General features: G+C 41.7%; 2 protein-coding genes across 2 annotated transcripts; one reads left to right on the top strand and one right to left on the bottom strand.

Annotated features, from left to right (window-relative positions):
• The first annotated feature begins 2,266 nt into the window (after window positions 1-2,266).
• On the top strand, window positions 2,267-7,553 carry amer2 (APC membrane recruitment protein 2). Its single transcript, XM_051410788.1, has one exon. The coding sequence runs from the start codon at window positions 2,454-2,456 to the stop codon at window positions 4,509-4,511; it is 2,058 nt and encodes a 685-aa protein (XP_051266748.1). The 5' UTR covers window positions 2,267-2,453; the 3' UTR covers window positions 4,512-7,553.
• A 2,929-nt stretch (window positions 7,554-10,482) lies between these two features.
• On the bottom strand, window positions 10,483-15,567 carry LOC127369421 (beta-1,4-galactosyltransferase 1). The gene is made up of 2 exons (XM_051410789.1): window positions 13,838-15,567; window positions 10,483-13,311 (listed from the first exon to the last, which is right to left on the bottom strand). Exons 1-2 carry the CDS (start codon window positions 14,246-14,248, stop codon window positions 12,643-12,645), a joined length of 1,080 nt encoding a protein of 359 aa, XP_051266749.1. The 5' UTR covers window positions 14,249-15,567; the 3' UTR covers window positions 10,483-12,642.
• Window positions 15,568-27,340: the final 11,773 nt, after the last annotated feature.

Raw genomic sequence — 27,340 nt, forward strand, 5'->3', positions numbered from 1 at the left:
AATTTATTTGTATTAAATAGGTATAATCCACTAAACCCTGTTGCTTTCCCTCCAAAACCTGGTTCAGCAGTGTAAAATAGATTGTAAAGGCTGGCGCAGGTTGCCATATTTATGATAATATTCTTAATTACAGAATATTCAAATATTACATACCAGCAGTAACGATTTAAGCAGCAGAACAATGTGCATTTCCACTCTAAGAAGGCAGCTAAATCCTTTGTCTCGTCATGTGATAACTGAGCCCACTCATCAGTCTCCACTCATAGCCAGCCATCTGCTGCTCAGAGTCAGCTTCAAGTCCATCCAATAGCCAGATGACCTGCTCATATGGCTGTAGGGCATCACGCTTGAGTATCTGGTGTACCTGAAAACCTGCACGCTGGGTGACTGACTGACTGGCAAGCAAACAGGCTGGGTGACTGACTTGGGGGCTGACTGGGCAGATTATCTTACTTATTGGGGGAGAGCATGAGGAAGGTACGCTTCAGTGCTTCACTCTGGGGAAGCCCTCAAAATGTGTTTGTGTGGGTGTGAGCATGTCTGTGGATCTGTGGGTGTGTGTGTTGCCTTGGGCGGATGAATGCAGACATTGTTTAATAGCAGTGGGCTGGAAGAGGAGAGCCAGTGCCCACAGCAACTAAGGAGGAGGAGGAGGAGGAGGAGGAGGAGAAGGAGAGAGAAAAGGATCAGGGGAGGGGAGGAAGAAGGGGAAAGGAGGTTTCCTAACTGGGTCGGGGTATCAGGGAGATTCGTGGGGGGTTGGGAGGATAGAATAGGCAATAAAAAGAGCACCCACGGTGGATCATACTCCAAAAATGGGGGAACTCTGGGTGAATCCACTGCAGGCGAAGATGAAAAACAGTAGCTCAACAGGAGAGGTGGGGAGAACACGTTTAAAACACCTCAATGAAAGCATGAGTTGCACATTTACATAACTATTTGTTTCATCAACACACAGTAAGACTTTGAACCATTTTACATATATATAATGTCTTGTGTATGCTTAAGAGAGTAAGGAAAGGATAATAAGAACAAGTCAACAAGTTAAGACTATACATTGCTTTTTTCCTCCAGTTAGTGAACAGTTAATTGTTCTAAATGCCACAGAAACTTTGCTGGTTGCCAGGGTAGGTGCTAACGGTATAGCTAATCTTAAAAGAAAGATTGTACTGTTGATCGAAAACACACACACACACACACACACACACACACACACACTTAGGATGACAGTTAGTGTTGTCATAACTCTCAGACACCTGGCCCTGTGCGTCCATATGGAATAGGGTTTGAAGCCATATGGCCTATATGTCTGCCCCAAACTGTATTGGAGTCATGTCTGAGCTGTGTGTGTGTGTGTGTGTGTGTGTGTGTGTGTGTGTGTGTGTGTGTGTGTGTGTGCACTGAAATATTTTTTCTAAATCCATATCCCAGCTTAAGCCCGCTCATACTGTTGATCAGCAGATCTCGTATTTGAGTCCTCTAATTCAGGCTTCTGGCAGGCTTATTTTTGTTTACTTTGAGGCTCACAAACAAATATGCACACACGCAATGCTGCTAAATTTATACCGTCAAACTACTGTTTGCATGAAGGTTTGATATGGCTTAATTCACAGGATGATACAGTGAGACTCATCCACAAACAAATATTCAGATGTGAAACTTACCTGCCATTAAGTAGTCTGCTTTCACTTGTTAGATTGTTCTCACCTCCATCGCTCATGTTCCACATACACGTATAAACAACATCAAATCCAAACAAGTATGCAAGCTGTCCTTATAATTAGCTGTTCCACTCTGTCTTATGACTCACTGAAAGCTCCCATAAACATATTGAACTCATGTCTAATCCGTCATAATTCATCAGCGGGTGTGTATCTCTACTTATTTGCCACACTGAGCCATGTACAGTACAAACACACACAGACACACATACAGGAATGGAAGCAGTGTGTTTAGACCTTATAAAATGATGAACAGTCAAAAGAAAAAGAGCAAACAGTGCATTGGTGACAGGGAAGGTAGAGGAAGAGAGGAGGAGGAGGATGGGGGAGGGAGTGGAGGACAGACACTGGCGCCCCGCCAACGTTGACGAAAGCTGCTTAGCCCACCCAGTTGCCATGGATACAGTAAGGAGCAGCTCCCAGCATGTGTGTGTGTGATTGTGTGTGTGTGTGTGTGTGAGAGAGAGAGAGAGAGAGAGAGAGAGAGAGAGAGAGAGAGAGAGAGAGAGAGAGAGAGGGAGGGGAGGGAGGCTTAGACAGAAAACCAGCAGGCAGGCGTTAGAGCCAGTCAGAGTGGGAGTGAAAGAGCACCAGACAGCAGGGTGTAGAGAGAGAGAGAGAGAGAGAGAGAGAGAGAGAGAAGGTGAGTGTATGTGAGGCCAGAGAGAGAGGACAGAGAGGCAGTTAGAGAGCTCTCTCCACGATAGAGTGGAAGCGATAGAGCGCTAGATAATGGAGGTGCAGTCGGAGTATGTGGAGCCTCCTGTGGTCCCTCAGTGTGACCCCCAGCCCACCGGGAAGATCAACAAAGCTGCCTTCAAACTCTTCGGAAAGCGCCGCACCGGCTCTGGAATGGCCAGCTTCTTCTCCTTCAGGAACAAAGGGGCTACAAACAGTGGGAACAACGGGAATTCTGACAATGGGAATTCTTTGAACGGGAACAGCTCAGCAGCATCAGTGGAACTCGTTAGGAGCAAAACCCACGATGGACTAACAAGCTCTAACAACGATGCTGATGGACAGAGAGGGGAGGGGCTTGCTAGCCTGGAGGCGGGACCAGTGAGGTCTCTTAGTAAATCACTGAGTTTCTTCTCTCTACTTCGACGTGGGAGTTTCAGGTCGAGTGAAAATGGAGGGGCGGGGCTTGTCAGAAGAGGGAGGGGCCTAAAGGGCTTTTTTAGCAGCATGCGATGGAGACGCAAGGAAAAAACAAACGAGGCAGAGGCGGAAGAGGTGGAGGGGCGAGAGAAGGATGGGGATGTCGCCGATTCTGAACAGGTAAAGGATATTACGCTCACCCTTGAACCGCCTCCGCATCATCACCAAGAGGATTGTGGGAATGGAGAGACAGAACCTAACTTAGAGACTCCCACTACTAGTGTTACTATGACACCCCCACACTGTGTTGCCATGCCAGGGCCATCTGGTGAGCCAGACTCCCCCTTTCCTTACACACCCACTGACTCACCATTGCGCGCTCCCATCCAAAAAGCCAAAGCCTCAATTTCCAGTCTCACCCCCTCCCTCGCTACACCCCCTTTGGACCGCTGCAGCACGGGTGACCCACCCTCAGAGCCTTCGGTGGACCGCCTTTGCTCTCTCCTCTTCACTGACGTCACGTCCCTCAAGAGCTTTGATTCACTGACAGGCTGCGGTGACATTATTGCTGATGCAGACGAGGAGGGGCCAGCGGGGAATGGGGGCAGTGGAACCAGCAGTAGCAGCAGTGGGGGAGGAGGGGGGAGTGTGGGAGTGGGTGCTGGGAGAGTTGTTGGTATCACCAGTGCCACGTCTCGTGGCTCCCCATGCAAAACCCCTCTACCTTCCCAGCTCACACAGCCCATGTTCTCTGTTACCCCAAGCTCAGTGCCTTCCTCCCTCCCGGCCCGGGCCCGGGCGCCGCCTCCACCGCAGCAACACCCAGCCGGTAGTGGCGTAGTCGCTTACATGGGCGGAGGGGAAGAAATGGCGAGTCCAGAAGGAGTGGACGATGCGGACATGCAGGGGCTCTGGCATATGTTGCCCTCCACAGGAGACAACTCCCCTGCTTTACCCCGGTCACACCAACCTCCCTCTTCAACCCCAACTTCCACATATCCCCCTCGCGCCACCTCCAGCCTTGCCAGCAGCCACCTGCCCTCAGCCACCAAGAGTGCAGACCGAAAAATACCCCAGGTGAAGGCATTGGGGCTCAGTAAGATTCCAGTAGTTGGTGCAGCAGGAAGCCGGGCGGCTAAACCCCCCCTTCCTCACACACATGGCCGCCATCCCACATCCCCTGGTGACAAAGAGCCACTCAGTGATGAGGGCTACTGGGACACTCCCTCAGCAACGCCCACAGCAACACCTGATGAGAGCGGTCTGCAGCGCAACCAGAAGATGGCTCTGTCACGTGACAGTTGCTCTGGAGACCACCTGTACGACCTCTACAATGATCCCGACGAGGATGGAGAGCAGGAGGAAGATCTAAACAGTACGCCCTCCCCATCCACTGAATACAAACTGAGCCCCACTTCCCCTTCCTCCTCCTCCTCTTCCTCCTTCCGATCAATGAAAGGCAGCACCAGCCTGCCTCGGGAATCCAAGATCCCTGTTAGCAGCAGACAAACTCCCCCTCCCCACTCTGCAAGCCAGTCAGCCCTCTCCTCTGTTCTAGAGGCCGAATCCCCCCCTCCAAAGACCCAAGCGCCTCCCCCAGCTCGCACCAGAATCCCAGTATCCAAGGTGCCCGTCCGTCGTTCTGGAAACAAACCTGGCAGCACAACTAGAGGAACTGCCCACAAGAAGTAATTCCTGTCGAATGGGCAGTTCTCTCCTATTAACTTATGGACATCACTTCAGTGCTGTTTATGCAGAGCCAAAAGTTTTCCCAGACCAAGAAAAATGTTGAGCTGTAGAGTTAACGGCCTATAAATTCCTCTCAAATCTTAAAAGCTCTCATTCCCTAAGTGTTTTGGGTTAGGACAGGGTAGAGTAGAATAAGTGGTTTTGTTCACTTGAGAAAGTCACAAGGAGACTCCAAAAAGCTGGGTTAACACTTCACAGCTCTCACTGGGACTTTGGAGGTTGACTTTTGACAATCCATGGACTCGCAATAGACACATTTGCCTTGTAACTTTCCTGGAAAAGCTCCTGACCTGCTGAGAGTCTGACAGCTCATGATTGCACACTGCAAAAAAAAGAAAAACTAAAAAAGCAGAAAAAAAAGCAGAGCACCTTTTTATCTTTTACATTTTTCTTATTGAATTCCACATGGCATAACATGATTTGCTCATAAGGACCTAATCTAATCAAAAGTTTTTTTTCCTCAGTTTGTCATCTTGTCTAATCTGTAACAAATTACCTCCTAATCCTTTGATCTAGAGCCAAAGTTTGAAAAGAAACCCAGTCTTCATTTGACAGACTCTAATAGTCTTGAACAGACTCAACAATGTCCCCCAGTATGGAATAACCCACCATTTTTTGGCTGTTGTATGTGTTTTTTGCTTTTTGAAGATGGTCTTCTTCTGACCCCACACTGATTATTAAACTGTACGTGCAAATATACAAATGAACATAGAGCTGGTTTTATTACTTACCTACTTTGCATCTCCAAATGTGGCACACAATATCCTATGTGTTTTGGAGGGGAGACCACCTCTGTTTTGACTGTTTTTTTTTTTTATTGGACTTTTGACTTTGAAGTTTGGCCTGTTCAGCCTGTTGCTTTTGGATCACTGCATCAACCGAAGTTCATCCATAGGACTTAAATCTCTGGGATTTACAACTGTTGAATTACCAATGGAAACCTACAAAGCTATCGCAATACTCAACCTGGAGGGATCCCTTACACTGATGCATTGATACACACAAACACACACACAACACACACGTCCAAAATCATACACGGACACAAACACTTTCTCACCCTCTTTGCATGCAGTGCCACACATACAAGGCGCAAAGGTCAGGGAACATTGTCTAATACTGAATGATCTTAGTTACACACACTGTTCAACCTCTGGCACTGTCTTTGTAGCTACACTGGATGACTTTCTTCGTCAAGGACACATGCACAAACAACAAATTTTTTCTAGTTAGTACTTCACTGAATTTCATACTGTTTTTATAGGCTCCTCCTTTCCGAAGTCATATACTGTACGGATCTTTAACTGTGATCGCACCAGCTTCTTAATACTCTGCTTTCTGTTCTTTCTGTTTTTCTCTACCAACATACTGTATAGGCTGATGTGAGAGGATGATAGGTAGGCATCCTCGCTGTCAGCCAGTTTTACAGAGCCAGAATATGCCTGCAAGTGGTTTTCTAAACAGGCTGTGAGGAAATTCAGGGCTTCAGATAAAGAGTCACGTAATTTACTGGATCACAGCTTAAGATGTAAAGCAAAATGTGGGGATTAATGGTAAACCATGTCACAGTCCTTCACCCTCCTTCTCCTGGCTGTTGTACTGATAAACACTGTACAACTTCATTCGAGGAACCACCGCAGCTGTGTGTGAATCTGAATGTAGCTTCACATCATTGTAGATCATTGGTCAGCATATATTTTCCTGTATTGGTCTGTTTTCCTCTTTGTCCCTCTTTTGTGGGGGCACGACAAATGGTGGAGTTGACTGTTTTCTAAGATCTGAAAAATGAAGACAAACTACTGCACAGTGTTGCAGCCTTGCAAAGCACCACTTGTTTTAAGAATGAGGGGGTGTATTGCAGTCTTAAAAGGCCTTTGTCAGTGATTCAGTGAGACAAGTTACAGGGAGCAGAGTGTTCCCTACCCTTCGGTTAAAGAGGGGGGTTTTCATAGGAAAAGCCATTTGAGATGATGCACGTTTTCTCCAATCCTAACCACAGGGGTACCAATGACACTTGAGGGTCATTCTAGTTCATGATAGCTTTCCATCTCATTTAGAATGTAATGATTGATCCACAACACTGCTCCAGGTTCAGATATCTTTTCAGCCTCCACATGGTGTAGTGTAGGGCAGGCCATGGGGTAACCTGATCCCAGGTCTGCAGTAAGTGTGTTTCTCACCCGATAAAAGAAGGACAGGCTAAAGGTCATATGGGGAGCAGGGAATGATCATGTCCTTTATGTTTTCTCTGCTACACTGTGCTCTTTGTTTATTGTTCAATCAACTTCATTCTTCCGTCCTTGGAATGCTGATTGACAGAAGGGTGATTCGATGGAAAGGAATGGTGACATACGGTAACTTGTTTGGTGATTGAAATGGGTAACAATCCAAACCTTTGAAGTATTCCTGGTAAAAATTGAAAAAACAGTAGTGCTGATGCTCGTGGATTGTTGACCAAAACAGTTGCCCGATGAGTCCAAAAATCACAATTTGACTTTGCTTTATGAATGGGAAACCACACTGTTTGAATCAAATTACATTCATGTTAAACTGAAGAGAGAGTAAGGAACTATGAACTGGAAAAATAGCATTATGCATCATATGTTTTGTGTATATGGCGCCCTCCATGGTTGATGTCCGACGTGCCATAGTTTTGTGAGTAACTTGTTTCTCCACCTCTTCCAAGAATTACATAATGAAAATGAAAGCCGGACATTTGAGTACCTTGATCTATCGCACTGGCATGTACACAGTAATGGCATCAACCACAGAGGCCACCATATTGCCACCTGTCTCAGTTCCTTTCTTTTCAGACTGATACTTCTCTCTTTTCTTTCTGATTATAAATCTGGGCCTTTATGTGATCATTCGCTGCAGTGAAAAGCACATTATGTTTTCCTTCTTTTTTGTTACCGTCTGTCTTTTCACGGTGTGAAGTCTTTCCACTTTTCATATTTAATGAATAAAACTGTGTTTGCGCTGATAGATGATGAGCTCCAGACTCTTTGTGACCACATTTACACAAGAACCCATACACCTTATCATCAGAGGCTTTGTGTACTTGTATAATTAGAGCAAAACTAGAGCCCTCCTCTCTTCAACTCCCCTCCTCCATCTTTCCACCCACACATACTGGTGGCTTAAATCCCCAAGGAGTAGGCTAGGGTGGGAGAGAGGGTGAGAAACAGAGATGCTTTTGTTGATGTGCAGCATGTGGCATTTTTGTTGTGGTGTCGCACTTGGAGAGAGGTCTGCTTGGCTTGGCAGTAATAGGTTATCAATACATTTTATTGATCTCTGAGATGAAAGCTTGACGGATGTGTCATTGTCTGCTGTTGGTCTCTCGTGGGAAAAGACCCATAGAGACAGGGACAGACAGCCCATTTGATGACAAAGACAGGCAGCTGATGCACAGCTGATGCGTGTGGATATGGAACCTGTCTGTGTGTCCTGAATATAGATGAAAGGGAGGGTCCTATTGTTTCAAGGAAGACACATGTTGCTAGAGAAAGCTTGTGTGTTGTTGTGGAGTGGTAGTGCATGCATGTGTAGTGTGAGGAGGATTTGGTGCAGTGCGAATCCCCTTTGTAATGGTGCAGCAAACCCCCTCCCTCTCTATCCAGCTCTCTCTCTCTCTCTCTCTCTCTCTCTCTCTCTCTCTCTCTCCATTTCTGCACGCTGAGGTTTATGTAAAAGCCTTACGTAAGACCATAACACTCACTTGTACCCACCAGATCAAAGCTAGTGATGCTGACAGTGAGAATGGTGCATGCTGGTGCACGCCTATGTGTGTGTGTGTGTGTGTGTGTGTGTGTGTGTGTGCCAGCTGATCTCATCATTAATCTGCTCCTGCTTGGTTGTTGGATGTGGACACTCATCCTCATTGTGAGCCATGTTTGAGTCCATGTGTGCGTGTTTGTTTTGGTGCATAAATCTAGTGCATGGATTTCGTTTGTGCTGAACAATGAAGTTCTTATACAAACCACTGAAGAGAGGAGAACAAGGGAGGTAGTGAGGAAGAAATGCATGAGGAAAAAGTGGGAAGATTTATTGTGAGTGAGTGAGTGAGTGAGTGAGTGAGTGAGGGTTTGTCTGGCTTCAGTGCTCTTAAATGAAGGGTTTAGCTACCGTAACATTTGATGAACAGCAGCCACATAGCAATAATGGGATAATGGTATGCTAAAACGTAGCGTAATAAGAGTCATTAGATCAGCAAATTGACTCAGTAAAGTCAGTTAGGCCTACAGCAATATCCGACTCGTGTTTGCTAACATCAGCTAACATTAGCTACCAGCTACTTTACCAGAGTAGATTTGAAATATCTTCAAAGCAATCAATTTAAAAAGCCCCCTATAGAACGACCCACTAAATTACAGATTCTGGTGCAGGAAAATGCTAGCACAGAAAAAACAGAATGAATCATACTGATAGTTCTAAAAAATATATCTTGATCTAGGGTCTAGGTAGGGTTTCCTTGCCCTGATAAACGTGTGTGTATGTGATGGAGCCCTAAGCGCCATGCAAAAGCTGTACCCCACATTCTGCGTGGCAGCCTCTCTACAGTCGTTCCCATAGTAACTCCACTAGGTCAACCAATGAAAAGAGGGGGCTGGGCAGGAAGGAGGATGGGAGAGCGTTTAGGGGGCGGTGGTGGTTTCCTGACACAGTGTGCAAGAGATGTGATTGGAGTTGAACTGATGGAGTAAAACATTTATACGGGGAAAAAAAGCCCCACACATCAACCTACATGTTGAAATGCACGTGTGATCACAGACACAAATTCAAATGTTTTTTGCTGATGCACACACACTCAAAGCCTCAGCCTCAATCGGTCTTGTCAGGGTGTAAACATCCCTATTTACAACCATCAACTGGAGCAATAATCTGTTTGAGGATGAGTTCAAAGTGACCCTTAATACACATCCTCAAAACACATCAATTCCTCATGTAAAGGTTCCACTCTGTATTACTGGGTTTCACCTCTGCAACCTCATGGGAAACCCCCACTACCACTACCACCACCACCACCACCACCATATTCTCTCTCTGTACATCCCCGTCTCTTTGTTGGTGTTGCCCTCACTTCTCTCACGTATGATGCCACAGTCCCTCTCAGGGCGATGTTGTGTAATCCTCCTACTTGTCAATAATTCATCAACAGACAAGCTTTTGACTCTGTGAATGTGCAGTGCCCCATGAAAACAGACGCATGCAGTACAATGTGGTGCTGAGTGACGCTTTAACACAACAGAGGGTCAAACATGTAAATCAGGTTTTTACAAGTTCGCCCATATAAAGCACGGGCAGGCATGTGTTGCTACAATGTGACAAATTCTAACTTTGAAATGATAAAATGACAGGAAACAAGATATTTGATAAAAACAAACTGAATGGGAGCTTGTGAGCAGCAAAATGGAAAATGAATCAAATTATAAATCACAAGATGAGTGATGACTAAATTTTCCTTTAAGGATACAAGATCAGGGAAGTTAGTTAGCCGTCTGATACACAGTACAATGGCTGGAATTTAGCATTCAATATTGGATTAACATTTCACTTAACTGAATTTGTGCTAACCACAACTGGTATGTATCCCCTATTAGACAGGTGATAAAAATCAGTTGATCATCATGAGCTCAATATTAACGTGGGCTGCCCCCCGGCTTCCCATTTCCAAGAGAAACAATGCTGAAAAATTAATTAGGAGGTGGGTCAGGATGGGGGATACATTACGTATGTATGTATGGTTGTGTTTGTGAGTGTGTGTATTCTGGGCAGAGGGCTATAGAATACTCTTTCTAAAGCGTCTTCTGCTTGGCTGACCTGTCAGGTCATATTTCTCTGACCCCTAGGGGCTCCAAATGTACCTGTTACCATAAATGTAACTGCACAGAGGGACAAAGGCAACCAGTAAAACAATCTAAATCTTTAATCTCTCATTAAGAGTAACTTTGATGCATTTAAAAATAGTTTACAACATCAATTTCACTGAGCAAATGTACTTTTAGTTACCACAATCTACTAGTGGTTTAATTTTGTTTTATTCACCCAGAAGCTCAGAGCTTGATCATACATTTCATTCCAGTTCTTTGCAATTGTTTAAGCACATCTGTCAGAGAGAAAAAGACACGCCAAGCAGTGTATCACTGCAACCAAAGTTCATTTCTCATTCTTTATTCTTACCCCAGACATTCAAAAGTCTGAGGAATCGTGTTAAATACCCCCTAGCCAATGTAATAGTATCCATCAAAACATTTTATGCAAAACAGGTTTCAACTGTAAGACTATTCAGAGGTTTCTCACAGTTTGTGTACACCTTTCCAGTATCTTCCGTATTCACAGTGAGCGGTAATGGAGTACATTAGAAGTAATGTCTGTAACAGAAAGGTTATTGCATTGTACCTTAAAGAAAATGAGAAACTGTTGTATAAATGAGAAACAAAATATAAAACCCCTTCACCAGCTCATTGGCCATCTAACACTCCTCTTTGATGACTCCAAGTCATCTCCTTCATGTGTGATATTCGACCTTACAATTGTTACAGTCAGCGTATGGACAATGTAACCTGATCATTATTTTTTTAAAGCAAAATTATTTTACAAATAGTGCTATTAATTATGGGAGTCTGGAAAACAAATAGATGGAGGAAGGCTAATGTCCAATGTGTGGCTGACCCATGAAAAAACAAAAAACAAAAAAAAACAAAATATATATAAACTTCATCCTCAAATAACAGAACACAAAAATAATGAGCAAAAGATCATATGTGATAGGATCCTGCTTCTCCAGCCTCCCTTAGATCTGTAGGCAGGGCCACCAATCATGCTGAATGAGGAGCACTTACAGAGTGCACGGAGAAAAAGGAGGGAGGAAAAACACAAGGAGGCAGGTAGCACACAACACCCTCACCTTAAGTTAGCAATTATATTCCCCACACAAAAATAAGTCACAAACATTGTAAAATTACAAGTGTGATAATGCATCTGCTACACTATGCAAAGCATTACAATTTGCAATAATGTGTCCCAGTTCCTTAAAAACACACTGATCCTCGTAGGATTCCTTTCTGCACCACTGGAAACAATGACACTGCCAGACACTTGAACAGTCACTGGAACTTTTGTCACTAAACCAGTATTGCACAACAATCCTGGCAAGATAATATAATTCAAGACCTGTTACTGGCCTTGCGGGCTGATCGGAATGCTAAATATTTTCACACAGAAGTTTTTCTTTCGTACGCCCATCTAACTTGTCATCATTGTCAATGGTGCGACTAACAAATGCCTCAAAATGAAATCCCACTGTGGCAAACCAGCCAAACAATCCAGGACCAGGTACCAACAAAGCATCTCCCAACAATGGCACCGTCACATAACGCTGCCAACAAAGTGTTAATTTTTCAAAAAGTGTTATAGAAGAAACAAGTACAAGTTACAGATACTGTCAAGGGCCTATTGTGAAAGTGCTATAGGCAAAGTAACACACACAGACTTTAACCCTATAGGACGCTCCCAATACACCACCTACAGACAGCACATGGCCACAAACTTGATTAACATAGCCCAAAGGCATAGTGCACAAAAGTCGTAAAACTATATCCCCAAACCACACATACCTGACAGCTCATACGTTAGACAACATGAACCTGTTAGCTAAATATGGGGGTAGGGCCACAAACCAACCCTCCCCAATGAGGAACACCTGAGAGAGTAAGGAGAGAAAGGAGGGAGGAAAAACACAAAACAGAATGCACAAAAATCTGCGCAAGTGATGCAACAATTCCCAAAATATCTCTGCTGTGACATCCACCACATATTCTTATTTATGAGCAGACTTTTTACTCCTCTTGTGTCTGAATCCATCACAAAGAGCAGCCCAGTGCATTGCTGGCTCATTTAAAGATAGCTGTACATTTGACTTTTGTGTAAAAGCAATGAGAAATGTGAATTTCACATTTTATTTTGTGAACATTGATGGTCATTCAAGGATCGTGCCACAGTAACTGAGAAAAAAACAGATAGAATCTCTGTACTTCATATTCATAAAGTTTATACTGACTTCCATCCTCATTCAGCTTGGCGGGGCCTGAATATCCACACTGATGAAAGTATACAGTACATCCTTTACAATCTCCTTGACTGTGTATTTTAGGGAATTAATCCCATCTTTGTCCATGGTTGAATGGGTTTTTCTCAGTTTGTCCGGATTGTGTGGATTAGCCTCATTGTGCAAGTCTCTCACATGTTTGATCATCCTGTACTTTCCAATCACAGAGTCAGGTCGAGAAATGGACATTCCATGGAAGACAATTCGCTTATAGATATCATCATCCTCACCGCCCCAGCCCCAGTAACTGTTCGGGAAGCCATTTATCTTCAAGAATTGGCTCTTGGACAGTGATGAGACCCCACCAAAGTAGGTCTTATAGGGTAAGTGGAAGTTAAATTTGTCCATTGCTACAGCCAAGTGCCGGGGGTTGTCAAAACATCTATAGAGGTTACGGTCATCCATAGGAACCAGATCTATGTCAGAGAAGACAAAGCACTCGTAATCATATTCCTTCAGTGCTTCAAAATAGCCTGTGTTCATCAGTTTAGCCCGGTTGAACACTCCCTCTCCATCCTGGTTGATGACATATACGCCGTAGTCCAGCTGCTGTCGCATCAGTATAGGATGGAGGTAAAAAAGCCAGTGCTTCAGGTGCTCATGCCGGTTTCTGAAGGGGATGATTATCGCCACCTAAACAGATGAAATAAGTAATTTTGCTTTAATGTAGAGAATCATTAAGACTTTGGTGTTTTCTTTCCCTTAAAACCCTTCAGTGTCAATAATCAGTGAAAAGTATCCTGTAAGTATTCACTTTTTCACTTTGAGTTCAGATTTTTTGACTTATTAGTTTTTATTAAATTAAATAAAACTAGAAATAATGATAGATACACAACCCCCCACTAAAGTTAACATTTCTAGACTATACTGTCCAAAATGATGACAACAATATGCTTTACCTGTGACACACTTTATTGAAAGCTGTTGTTGATGTAATCATTTAATAATAATTTAATAATAATAATATACACACATTGTACAAATAGTACATACTGTACCTATGTTCACAGATTGTACATCTAGACACCTCTTTTTAAATTAGATTCCAGGTATCTGAGACCATGGTACACCCTTCCAAATCTGTCAGTTATTAATTCATCCATACTTCTATTGTTTATTCTATTAATCCGTTCATTTGTCCCTTCATTCATTCACCTACCTTCTGTCGGGAGATACAATCTGGCGTCTTGTACCTTCCTCCTTTCTGAAGAGATGAACCGACCTTTTCTCTCACCTCATCCAAAGTCTGTTTATTTTTAAAATCCACATAGAGAGGACCCACGAGCTGCGGAGGGGTGTCAGGGCAGAGTTCTAAAGTCTTGTTAGTAAGGGCTGGCACCTCTGTGTTCTTTAGGCTGGCGTTTGGGGCATGAGTCTGCATTTCCCACATTTCAAGCCGTTGCACAAGTTCTTTTGACATCCAGAAATAAGTGCCATTTCTATTTTTCACGTGATACTTCTGAGCAAAAAAAGTAAAATTGCTGTTTTTCCCGTAGAGCAGAGACACAGCAAAATATGCCAGGCTGAGCAGGGCAAAAATGGCCAAGATGTTGAAGAGTTTTTTTATCATTTTTGCTACACCGGCAGTTGAGGACTGGACACTCAGCTGCTCTCGTACAGCTCCACCACTTGCATTTAGTCAAAGGTGCTCCAAGCACTAGAGCAGCCAGACAGGTTTTTATTTACTTTGCCAGCTTCCTTATTCAAGTCACCTGATCAGGTTGAATCTCACACCTGTTGTTAATAATTAATCATGCTTCTTTTTCATTAGTCTCCCCTTAAGTTAGCCCTACCCAGAATCTAGTGTTCTTGTTCAGTTAAAAGAGTATTGTTGTCTGCGTATGTCTATTAGTTCCTTTAATTTGTATATTATCACCAAGTACTTTTAGACTGATATTAATTTATTTTTGAAAAGCAAAACAAAAGACAAATGTAATGTACTAAAAGAAAAAATACTTAATTATTGGCTAAATTGTCTTAATACAGTGTTAGGCCTACTACTATAAATTACAGAGCAATAGTAATACTTCCTGTATGTTGTCAAATGAGGCCATCTGCTGGTGTGTGATTTTGCTTGCTGAATTTCCTGTGTGTAAAACCTGAGGAAAGCTATCCACAACCCTTCAAGAAGTCCTCAAAGAACAAGCTGTCCATCCTGAAAGATGTCCTCAGACAGATCCTTCAAAATAAATCTGAGATACCTCCTCGGCACTGAAACTTGTCCACACCTGCCCCTTGAAACATGTAGATATCCCTGGGATTCTGTCTGCTGGCACTATTCTAGTACAGATAGTGTTTCCTGGAAAGAATAAACACTGCAGCTGGCAGGGCAGTGTCTGTCTATGGCAATGTGGAACAGTGTTTCCGCATGCAGTAAACTAAAGCGTCACTGATAAGTATCTTTTATGTGCAAATAAACCAATCACAAGGTCAGTAAAGGGAGTGCCATCAAAAATGAGGAAACTGCTACTGTGTGAACGCGGACAAATGGGGAGGGTATAAGTTACACTGGTCACACCCAACTTTACTCAGCAGGAACAGTGCCTTTACGGATGAACGGCTGTGTGTGCTTAGCATTGCGAGTGTCTCAAAAGACTATCTCGAAATCAGGTACGTTGAGCAGTTGGAGACAAACATACGTCAGTATATCACTACCATATTAGGATTCGCAGGTTTCACACATCCGCACTAAAACTGAAGGTTGTGTTGTTAAACTGTATTTCAGTTTCAGTGTGAAGAAAAAAGCACCTGTAGACAACTGGGGTTGAGCTTGCTATTGCTCACAGCAGAGCCATATAATGGATATGATGTTTGTTACCTGTTAAGTTATAATGTGTGAACTTTCTAAAATTGTTTTTAATCTTCTTGTTCTTCCATATATTCTATAAAACCAACAAAATAATATGCCAGCACCAATATTTTTTCCAAAATGTGTTTACATTTAATTAAATCAAATATGTTAATAAAATTGCGAATAGATAATATGGAATCATCTTTGATATAACCACTCATCTGAGTCATATACAAAATAGATAGTGTTCTGTTGTAGGGGCAAGATGAACACAGCCGTATAGATTCATGGTGTTCATGTGACATCAGCACACAAACTTCCCACTGAAAATAAAGCTGTCAGTGTTAAAGCCATGTGACATAGTCATAATTGATCAACAGAGATGATATGCATTCCAAAGCATAAAAATACATCAGCTTATAATCAAACATAAACAAATAGTGCTGCTGTTTGGAACTGGCTGGATGAGTGCCGTTAATCCAACGAAAAGGAAAGAGTGTAACTGTTGTCTGGTTCCTTTAATAAGGAAGTCAGATACAACAATATGCTCAACTGTATTTATGTATTTGGGTGCCAATAACTGTGCCTAAGTTTTCCATTAAACGTCAGAGAGCTGCTGAGGAATAGGGTGAGACTTGTGGATTGAAATGTGCTGAAATGTGTCTACTTCACAGTGCCCTGTCACACGGTTGGTTCCAGCTAATGAGCTACATTTGGACGCCTCATAGCTCTTGATTTGCAGAGAGAACCTTGAGAACAATATGCAGCAAATAAAGCAGTATTTTAAAAGCGATGCTTTGGCATAAAATCAAATGAGTATCATGTAGTTTAGGAGTTAGAATCATTTTTATTTACAGTCTAGTATTGCTATTACTATTATAGTAAAACAACCTGATGCTTGGAAAGCGTTTGCTGTTGGCTAAGTTCATTGTTCTGTCATAACAAGAACAGGACCAGCTAAACCACAGGTATGGAGTCAAGATCCACCCAGGAGCACTGAAAACCACAAGTCCTACTGCACCTACAATACGCCAGTCCAGTCCTCATTTCTACCTGCAGAAGGTTGCTGTAAAACCTGACAAACAGCCACCCCTAGTGGCACTTTCTGCAAGACACAGCCACTGGGTTTATATTTGCAGAGTAAACCCCGGCTTCTGAGAATAATCAGGTTTAACAGACCATTACATTTGCCCCAAACAGTGCAGCACCATGTGTCTTAAACATAAACTGCATCATTGCTAATGAGCATGCTGCCCCATACATTCCATGAAGGTGTTTTTTAAAATGTGGATTGGATTTTTTTTTTTTAACCAACTTGTCATTTTAAAGGCAAGTGTTCTGGTTACAAATGAAAAACATGAAAAACACTAGTTGTTTAAACTAAAATTGATGCCTTGGGTAGACTTTGCTCAGAGAAAGTGCTTCTTAAAAGAACCCTGTGTTCAATTTAGTGAGGGTTGCTTCTGTGGTGGAAAGACGGATAAAACTAGGGCCGTCTGGTGTTTTATGTGTGAGCTTACTGCCACTGTGCCTCCTATGTTTTTTTCATATTGTCTCATATGTACGTTGTGTCCTTTCCAAATGGTTCGGTGAGGCTATTTGGGCTTTATAATATATTCCCATGCTACAGATTCTACTAATTATATTTATGCGAACCGTGGCTTTAAGTAGTGTTACTGACACTGCTGTGGGAGGAAGGGTTAGGAAATAAGCAAATGTTCCCACATTGCCGGACATTTTCCCAGGACTTTGATGGAGATGTTCCTTTGTCCATTCACTATGGTTCATCATGTTCACCATGGGGATTCCTTTCTTGTTTTCATTACTGCTTCAGTTATGTGATATACATGGTTAATATGTTGATGTTGGCACTCAGCTGAACTTTAGTTCTCAGGGTTGAAAAATAGCCTCAAGTGCCAACTGAGATGTTAAATGTTTGCTTAAATCATAATTCTGTCTGAAAGTGTTCTGTTAGCAACCATAAAAGCTCAACTTTTTGACTCCTCAATCACTAGAATAATAAATAGGTACTTTTCCAGCCTCAGAGATTTTATTAGCGGTCTGTGGCAGATGTTTGAAAGACAGAATAATGTGGACAACCTTTTATTTCTTTAGAATTTAAAGATTCCTCATTTGGAGTAAATACAAGCTGTAAAACAGCTCATTACTTTTAAAATCAGTGTGAAAAGTTTGGAGCACAGAGATGTCTGGAGGACTAGAGTGAGCAAAACCACTATTAGGCACACATTATTATTATCTGGGTTATTTGTTGGGAGGGCAGCATGCAGTTTATGCTATGCTTACCGATTGGTATCATGAGTGCAGTTTTGTATATCAACACTAGAGGGTGCTCATGTATCATCAATAAATAATGGTCTCATAAACCACACTTCAGTAGAAGGGAAGTCTCTTTCTGGGATTACAGAGATTTAGCATGCCTGTATGTAGGATCCTATACATCCCCCAACACATATACATATATACCGACCACACCCACACACACACATACATATAACTTACATTACCATGTGCATTAATGTGTGTGTTTATGCATGCTACTCCACATGTGTGTCTCTTTCTGAGATCAATTCCGCTTTCTGTTCTTAACCACACACTTTTGGATAAATGGGCTGCTGTTTGTAGAGAAACCTGATGCTGAGGCCTCTGTAGATGGAATCCATGCTTTGGTTTGAAATTTTTATAGAATTCTTTTTTCTTTTTTCTTTTCTCTTTCTTTTTTTACACCTTCTCCCGCTTTCTCTTTTGCTTATTTTTGCTGCTCCCACCACCTCGAGTTTCTGAGCAAGAATGATGCTTACCGAGACACATTTGTAACCAGAGAAGCAGGCTTGTTGGATGGACATCCAACCCAAACTGAGCTAGCAAGACGGGTAAACCCCTGCTGATTTAGCCACACAAGTCTTTGCTGGCACTGTGGCTCCCCTTCAGAGGTGGGCGGGTCTGCTTTCTTTGGACTCACATTTTACTTAGCATGCATGCTTGTGGTGTCAGAGCAACATTTATACTAAACCTGAATCATTTCTTAATTAAATAAATGAGTAGCATGTTAAAACATATTTGTTTAGAAGTTTATATAACTGTATGAATTTTGTGGCAGTGACACAGAGTCATTTTCCCAGTTTTAATCAGGCTTATGCTGAACAGTAGTTCTTTAGTGACATATGAGTGGGATTTAATGATTCCATACAAGATAGTGTGATAATTATCTTAATAACACGGTACACTACACACAGACACTGTTCATCTCTGCAAATACCAGGACTCTCTCAAACTCATTTATTTTCATATGAGTCACACTCATTCTTTTCGATACTGAAATTATTGTGAATAGCTCTGGTCTTTTCAGTGAGACAGACCACAAGGGTGCCAAGAGTAGAATAATACCACATCTGTGGTGGAAAAGACACATGGTATTATTTGACAAAAATCTATATGTAGCCTATATGTAACTTTTTTTTGGTAGATTGTGTAGCTTGAAATGCCAAATGCCATTGTCAAATGTCAAATATTTTTGGCCTAGTAGACCCTCTGAAAATATCTAAAGCTTGCTAGAGGCAGGATAACATACGCCCCCACAATCTGAAAATTTTAATATATTGCATACATGAATTTACTGCAGTCGTATAGACAGATGCGAACACACACACACACAGACACACACATGCGCATTTATACTCAACCACAGCTCTTAAAACAGCCTTAGTTACAGCCTAGAGAACTCAGCAGTTTAGTGAAACATGATGCCCAAACCATAAAAGTGTGTTTGTGTTTGTGTGTGTGTGTGTGTGTGTGTGTGTGTGTGTGTGTGTGTGTGTGTGTGTGTGGTTTTGAGTGGTCTCAGCTGTGTGGGACACACTGCAATGACAGCCAATCAGAGCTAATTCAGAATCAGAGTGGTTTTGACGGCTCCATGGTCTACCCGGGGGAACAAAGCCGTTTGTGTGAGTGTGTATGTATGTGGTTGTGTGAGTGTGTATGTGCGCACACCTCTCAACCTTACTCTGCACTCCACCTGCTTCTCATTGCCCAAATGGTCTGACAAAATCTGTTTTTTGATATATTCAGCATTTGTATTCCAACGATTTTATTCCATAGGCACACAATGATAGAAATGTATGAAAGTTATTTGAAATTGAACTGAAAATCCAATCAAATAAATAAAAAAAAGTTAAAAAGCTCTCTTTGTCTCTTTTTTTGTGAAGCATCATTTTTTGACTGAATAAAAAGAGATGAGGAAGGAAAGTCATTCAAAGTGTTCACACCTGCAGTGTGGCTCATTGGGTCTAAACCGAAGCATAATATTGTATGTACATTACAGTAAATATAGAAAAGCACCCAAGGCAATGAGTTGTTTATGCCTATTAATAATAGTAATTTTTCATTTTTCACAATTGGGTTATTTACCCAAACCAACATGGTTGCGACCTGTTTTAATTTAATAAAAAAAATTTAATAATTTCAGTAACAAATAATATATTTGTTACTGAAAGTTAATAATGTATGTATCCCTGTCATTTTAAACAACTAGCAATACATTTGTAACAGTTTTAAAGGTCCAGTGTGTAGGATTTAGTTGCATCTCACAGTGAAGTTGCAGACTGTAACTAACTGAACACCGCTCGAGTCTGTATTTGAAAACCTGGGAATGAAAATGGGCTGTGAAGTGTGTAGGCCTTATCTACAGCCAGTGTTTGGTTTGTCCGTAAACTACTCTTATTTTCAACTGATTATACACTAACAGAAACATACCTATGAATATTATATTCCATTTCTGCCAATAGATCCTCTCCTAAATGTTACATACTGGACCTTTTATTTTTACAACTTGAGCTTGTTGTGTCCCCCAGCAGGCTCAAAATACTGGATCAAAATAACAATATTTCATTTGGGTAAATAAGCCAACAGTAATATAGAAAATAACTCAAACGCTGCATCAAGGTCATGCTGTCTTACAGAACCTTTACTCTTACTACAAACAAACCAAGTGTTGTAAACAGCTCAATAGTTATATGAACTGAGAGTTACGTTATTCATTGGACAGCTCTGAAGACTTGTAATCCTGCGTTGTCGGTGCTGCATGGCCCTAAGTGGGAAAATCCAAATAAAGTCTATTTTGGTGACCTTAAACAAGTCATGCCACATTACTGGGCTCAAAGGCTGTATTTATCTTCACTGGTGGTCTGACCAGTAAAGAGCTAGGATAGAAATATTTGGACATGAACATTAGACCTCATCCCTTATAACAACACAAATGGCCACTTGAAACACAAAAGGAGACGATATATACCGCAGCTGGTGAAATGAAAACTGTTATTAGAAGGTGAATCAGGTAAATACTGTATGTCAAGCTTAGGTTTGGAATACATACAGGTGTCACACATTCATATAAATCAACCCATAATAATGAGAGCACTCTGGGGTTGGATTTGGTTTACAGTTTTTGAGTTTTCCCTTAGTTACATGGGGCAAACACATTCAAGCAGAGACACAACCTCTGGTCTATCTTTGCCATTGTACTCTACGAAGTGCCTTGCTCAAGAGAAATGTTCTTCAACTCTCCTGCCCAGGTTTTTATAGTCTGCCAGGTATCGGATCAAGCAGTTTTCTGGTCACAAGTCTGCCACTCCAGCCTTCAGGCTACGACCATTTGCAGTGTTTAAGAGAAAGCTGAGTTGGCAACTTCATTTCTTCAAAAGTTGGAGAAACATCCGCCCTAAGTCACAGGGCTGGGGGCGAAAACCCAGGGAAGGAAAACCGACAAGCCACGTCCTCTGCTCCCCTTATCATCCATCGCTCTAGTTTTCTACGTGACGTGAAGCTGGCGTTCTCCCAATAGGCCCTGGGGCGATGTGTCAGTAGCAAGTGGAGAACGAAGGAGAAGCGCTCAATTAGGGCCAATTGACGTATGGTCCTCACGCCTAACTATCTTCTTCTCCCATCCCTGATAGGGAGCTCTGTAGAGGCTCACTCTCCCTCACTTGTTCGCTCAGTCACACACTTGCTACCTCGAACACCCACACACTGGCTGTCTCGCTCACTCACACACTCGTTCACTCATTTCCTTCTTCATTAACGCAGGTCCTTTCTATCTCAGGTAGATAGACTTCCATGCTCATTTATTAGCCTGCCACCATTGTAAAACGTGGTCCTCCCTATTCTCCCCTGCTGAATGAGAATATCTATTCAGCAACATTCACTGGGAATTTGACATAATAGTTGCTGTTGACTTCATGCCAATATGTACAAATAGCATGGCTAAGACCTTTCTTCATTACAGGTTGGATTAAAAGTTTGATTGTATGTAAAGGCAGAATTTAAAGGTAGTCCTATAAAAATGTATAATAAAAATGTACTTTGGTAGGAAAAAAATAAATGCTCCTGAATGGAAATACCAAATCTTCTTGTTTTCTAAAATCAAAAATTTCAGGTATCCCTACAATGAAACGACAAAAACTGCGTTTGACATCACAGTGGTTGCAGATTGGCTGCCTCACAGCGAGAAGGTTCTGGCTTGAAAGCCTCTGAGCATTGTTCTGTGTAGAGTTCAAGTGGTATCCTTTCACATTCTTACTTTTGTGTGGGTTTCCTTCCCATCCCGAAAAAGATGTGTACAGTATTTTAGATAGCTAGATAGCACTCCTGGCACTCCCTTTAAGGCCCTAGCCACAGAATCGGAGTGGTTCCTCAAGCGGTGCATGTGGTTGCCATATGCATTGCTACTAAATAGTTAAAGGAAAAGCTCAGCTCTTTGGGAAATATGCTTATTAGCTTTCTTGCTGTGCTTTAGATGAGAAGACTGACATGTCTGTATGCTATGTATGCAGCTACCTCCTCCCCCGGGCGCTGTTCAGTGGCTGCACACTGCTCCTAGTACTTAGGATGGGTGAAATGTTGCTATACGCTCTACTGTGTAGTCTTTACTCTTAAGTTGGATCTCCATTAGCTTCCAGAAAGTGGTCGCTAGTCTTACTGGCATCTACACAAAAACATTAACAATAAAAACAAACCACAATTTAAAATCACATAGTGTCAATAAAAAAAGAAAAATGCTAAATAAAATAAGTTAAATAATTTTACATATGGAACAATAAACGATTGAAACAAAACAAACTGTGTACAATTGTATATGTGACAATAGAGTAACTCATTTCATGGACAGGACCAGTAGAGTGTCTAGTAGCTGCTTGGTCTTAGCGAAGAAATAGTGATGGCAATTTGTTGCTTTTACACGTTGGTTTTTGTATAGCTTAAACAAACAAGATAAAACATGTCTTATATTGAGCTTTAGAGGTGTTAGTAGGTGGATTTTGTTACCTTTGGACAAAGCCAGACTGGCTGCTTCCCCCCCGTTCCAGTCTTTGTGCAAAGCTAAGTTAGCTGAATGCTGGATGTAGCTTCATAATCAGCTAGCATACAGGCATTACTTTTTTTGTATCTAAGCTAATGAATGCATTTTAAAAAAAATGTCAAACTACTCCTTTAAGTAGTTAAAATTAATTAAAATACATTACACTTTGGGATTAGCTGTAGAACTTTCCTTATCATGATTGCTAATGTTTTAATGAATTAGCCCTAAGGTCATACATTTAAATGTATTAATAAAAAGCTTTACACAGGGCGAATGATAAAGGGCTTCTCTCAATTTGGTATTCATTTTTCTAGTTCTACATCTGTCATGATTGTTTGACATTGTAAGTTCATAGTAGCAAAAGCACAGGTGTAAGTAATAAATAATTAAGGCTACAATTCTTCACTTACATAATTTACTCGACATTTAATACCACAGAGCCACGATGAATGTAAAATTAATTTCAAATGACATGCTCAATAATGTTTCTTTTTGATACAATGACCAAAAAAAAAAAAAAGGTGTATTTTTGCCGCGAGGTCAGAGGTCACCGTTTGCGTTATCATGGCGGATTAGCGCAGGTAGTGTAACGTTAGGTAAAGCACGCGGTAAAACGAAGAGGAGGAAAGTAAAAAGGGACACTCGCGAAAATGGATGAATTTGGATGCTTCAGCTACAAGAAGAGCGACAACAAACGTTAATATTAACTAAAGTTTTTTGGAGCGGTGGATTTTACCGACCTGAGGCCTGCTGGAGCACGTTATTTCGAAAAGGTAAGGAACTCCGTGTAGAAGTTATTTTACAGGTTTTCTGTGGGACTCTTGCTGCGTTGCTAACTGCAGATAGTCCCGGTGGAGTGTGTAGACTACATGTTTATGTGTGTTTGGGTACTGAGTTGTTTGTTGTTTGTTGTTTGTTGTTTTCTTGGCATGTCATGGTCCTCTCACTCACTCCCTCTGTATCTTTCTGTAGATGTAAACACACACACTAATATAATCCAGTTGGCCCCCTGTTTGTCTGCTTATCAGAGGGCCAAACTATCACAGTGCAGTAGTGTTTAGGCTACTCCTTGCTGGACTTGCATTAAGTCCATGAAGTGCAAGTACTGTGTGCTTCTTTTTCATCTCTGATACTGTTTCTACTGTATGTTTTAGTGACATTGCTTACTCTGCCTCTGCTCAGTGTCCACTGTTTTGTGTTGAACTATTTGAAGCTATATCCTTCTGATGATCCTCGTGGACTGACATTTCTGTTTGGTGTAGGTGGGGAATAATGAGACCACCCTGGCCCATGTCAACTTTTTCTTCTCCTGATTCTGATCATTTAATGATGCAGATGTGATGTTTATATTTCCCCACAGAATAAGACTGTGGATGAGCCTACTATACTGCTGCTTTAGCTCTGTTGTTAAATGTAGCTTGCAGCACAGCTTTTCATTGAAGGTTTCACAGTGTTTTGTGTATTGTCCTGTAGCTGTTTGTGTAAGAAAGTTGTGTCTCTGACAGGAAGATCTGGACAGGATTTGGATGGCTTTTCTTCATAACCAGTGTGAACAAAATATGGAATTGCAGCACTTTGGGAGGCCTGGTGCACCTGCAAAATTTTGCAAAAACCTGGGGATCTGTTCAGCGTGCTATGCTCTAGCACGGCGTAATACGATGGCTTCACACTGTGTTGTTCCAGTAGGGCTGCTTCACCTAAGACAGGTGCAGAGTTAGTTTAACCAGGTTGCATCAACACCAAAAATGGTGCATCTGATGACCATCTATGATCAGTTAAGGTAGATACAGGTGTACAGGGTTGTTGTTGCTTGTAATTGTGTTTTTTTTTAGAGGTGGAAAATGGGTAAGCTGAAAGTAGAATTAAGATACTTTAATCTCTGTGTGGTCTGAATGCAAGCATTATTATACGACTGTGACAGTAATGTCTTTTTAAAATGCAAAAGTTTAACGCCTAATTTTAGCATTCTCATGCAACTTTCTGAAGAGCTGGGTATCTGTTTACCCTTTGTATTTTACAGCGCTGAATTAATTGTAATAATTAATGGAAAATGCTCCGCACTGCTAAGAGTCTCTGACAATCTTTGAATCATCTTAGAGCAGAAGAAGAAATTGAGTCTCTAGGTCTCTTACCTCCATTACCCCCCCCGCTTGTTCTTCCCCTCTCCCTACCTCTTTCCTCTTGACATGTGTCACATTTTGGGCTTCTGCTCTCGAGGGATAAATGCCAGATTACATGGTGTAGTATTTTTATCCGTAGTACATTAACCGGCGGAGCTTACAGCATCAAAGCTTGGAGGAGATCATCACACAAGCGCGCACACACACACACACACACACACACACACACACAACACACACACACACACACACACACACACACACACACACACACACACACACACACACACAGACACACTCTTGTATCAGAACTGAAACGGAGAGTGTAAAGTGCCTCCTTTGATCTCTCCCTCCCTCCTATTCCTAATTACCCCAGTGACACACATACATGCAAACACACACAATGCACAGATGCCCTAGCATGGTCTCACACATGCACACAAAGACATGAATACATCCGGGGAATCCATGATATCTAAATCCATGAAAAAATGGTGAATTAGATGTCAAATGTTCATCTGCCAAAACCTGAACAAAAGCGGTTTGCAGAGTGCATTACATTACTCATTCTGAAATTATAGCAATATTACCACTACCTTAACTAAATATGCAGGAAATCATGGACTGATAGAGCTGTAAGATATCCATAGCTTCCAGCCTCTTGAATAATCAGCATCTCCGTTTCAGTCATGTATAAACCCTTTGGTATCAACTGTAAATTACATTGTTCCTGTCCTTAGTACAGTTGGTGTACCATTTAATTTCCACAGTAGACAGCATTTAGGACATGGCTAGAGGTTCCACTGATGCAAACAGTTTTTAATGTTTTAAATATCAGTGTACAATGCTGATATATAATGGAATCAGTTTGCATTTGTTTTATGTGCCAAACATAATTGATATATAGCAAATTCAGCACACATTTTTATTGATGATTACTATTTTGTGAAGTCTGAAAAAAAAAAAACACATCTAATTTTTCCTAGCAAAATAACCTAACAGCAAAGCAGTGACTGTTGCATTCAGTCTATGTAGAAAATGATATGATGGCAACACCCTTACTCTGCCAAAACCCAAACACACATCATTACCGTGCAATCCCAGAGGGTTTCCAGCATCACTCATACTGCAAACATAGAGCAAATGGTAGCACTCACTTTGTAAACCCTCCTGCACTAATATTACTGTTTGTTTGCAGCTTTGGTTTGACTAGATACTGAAGAAGATTGTAAACGTTTTCTTTAAATTATGTGTGAGATTATTACTCTATCCATCCAAAAACTTCAATCGCACACCCACAAGACACATATATGTGTCCAAGAATTGTCTACATACATGCACATGTAAAACCATGTAGTGTGTGCTCTGACTAAGATTGTAGTCTGGAATTCCACTTTGAGCTTCAGATTATTCCTAAAATGGGCACCTCTGTCATAAACGGGCCTTTGTTCTGTACAGTGTACCTGTCGTCATAAAAGCAATGCTAAATCATCCTCTGACTTTTGTCTCTGACAAACTGGCATATAAAGCAAAATATAAGGTTTGACTGTCCTGTATAGTCACAGTCTACACAGGATGCGTAGCAGCACATAAGCAGAGAAGCAGCAGCTTTGTCTTAAATCTGTGGTTTTTAAACTGTGGGGCATGAGCCACTGCAGGTCAGGCGTGGATGACTGGGACAATAGTTCTCTGATGCTATTGTTCGGACCTTTATTTCACTCAAACTTCAAGTCCACTTGGATGATTTTAGTTTTGGTTTGGTTTGGTGGTTGAGAACCACTGGTCTATGTACAGGATACATTCAGGCGCAGTATTGAATTGTAGGTCACCTGTGTTTTGGCAGTGCTCAGAACACAATACACAAACACTGTAGTTACATGTATGACATAGAAGCATAAAAATATGCACCTGAGATGGACTACACAGTAGAAATCTGAAATCTATATCTCCTAGATATAAGAGGGAAACAGGAGAAATTTAGCAATAAATTATACAAATTTTAAATAACATGGTTTCTTGTAGAACATGTCAGGCGTATTTTGGTTCAAATAACTTGTTTTCACTCATCTGATTGGAACTCAACGAAGGCAAAATTCAAGCTGAGTGCAGTTTATCAAACAAACTAGACACATGAATTGGGCAACATTTAAAGAAGGTGAAGACTCTCTGTCCAATGCTTGAAATTGCTCACCAGCTATTAGCTCATCTCATTCAAGTACTGAGAGTTTGTCACTAGCTCATCGGTTGCTAACAGGACCTGATGTGGGCCATTTAGCCTGCTGAGAACGATGCCTTGTTGACCTCTGGGTGCCGTCAACCGATCAATGAGGGGATACTTTGCTCTGTTTCCACCAACGTTGCTAGACGTTTGAAGAGCCTCAC

This window comes from Dicentrarchus labrax, unplaced genomic scaffold, assembly GCF_905237075.1.
Source record: "Dicentrarchus labrax unplaced genomic scaffold, dlabrax2021, whole genome shotgun sequence".
Taxonomy (NCBI): Eukaryota; Metazoa; Chordata; class Actinopteri; family Moronidae; genus Dicentrarchus; species Dicentrarchus labrax.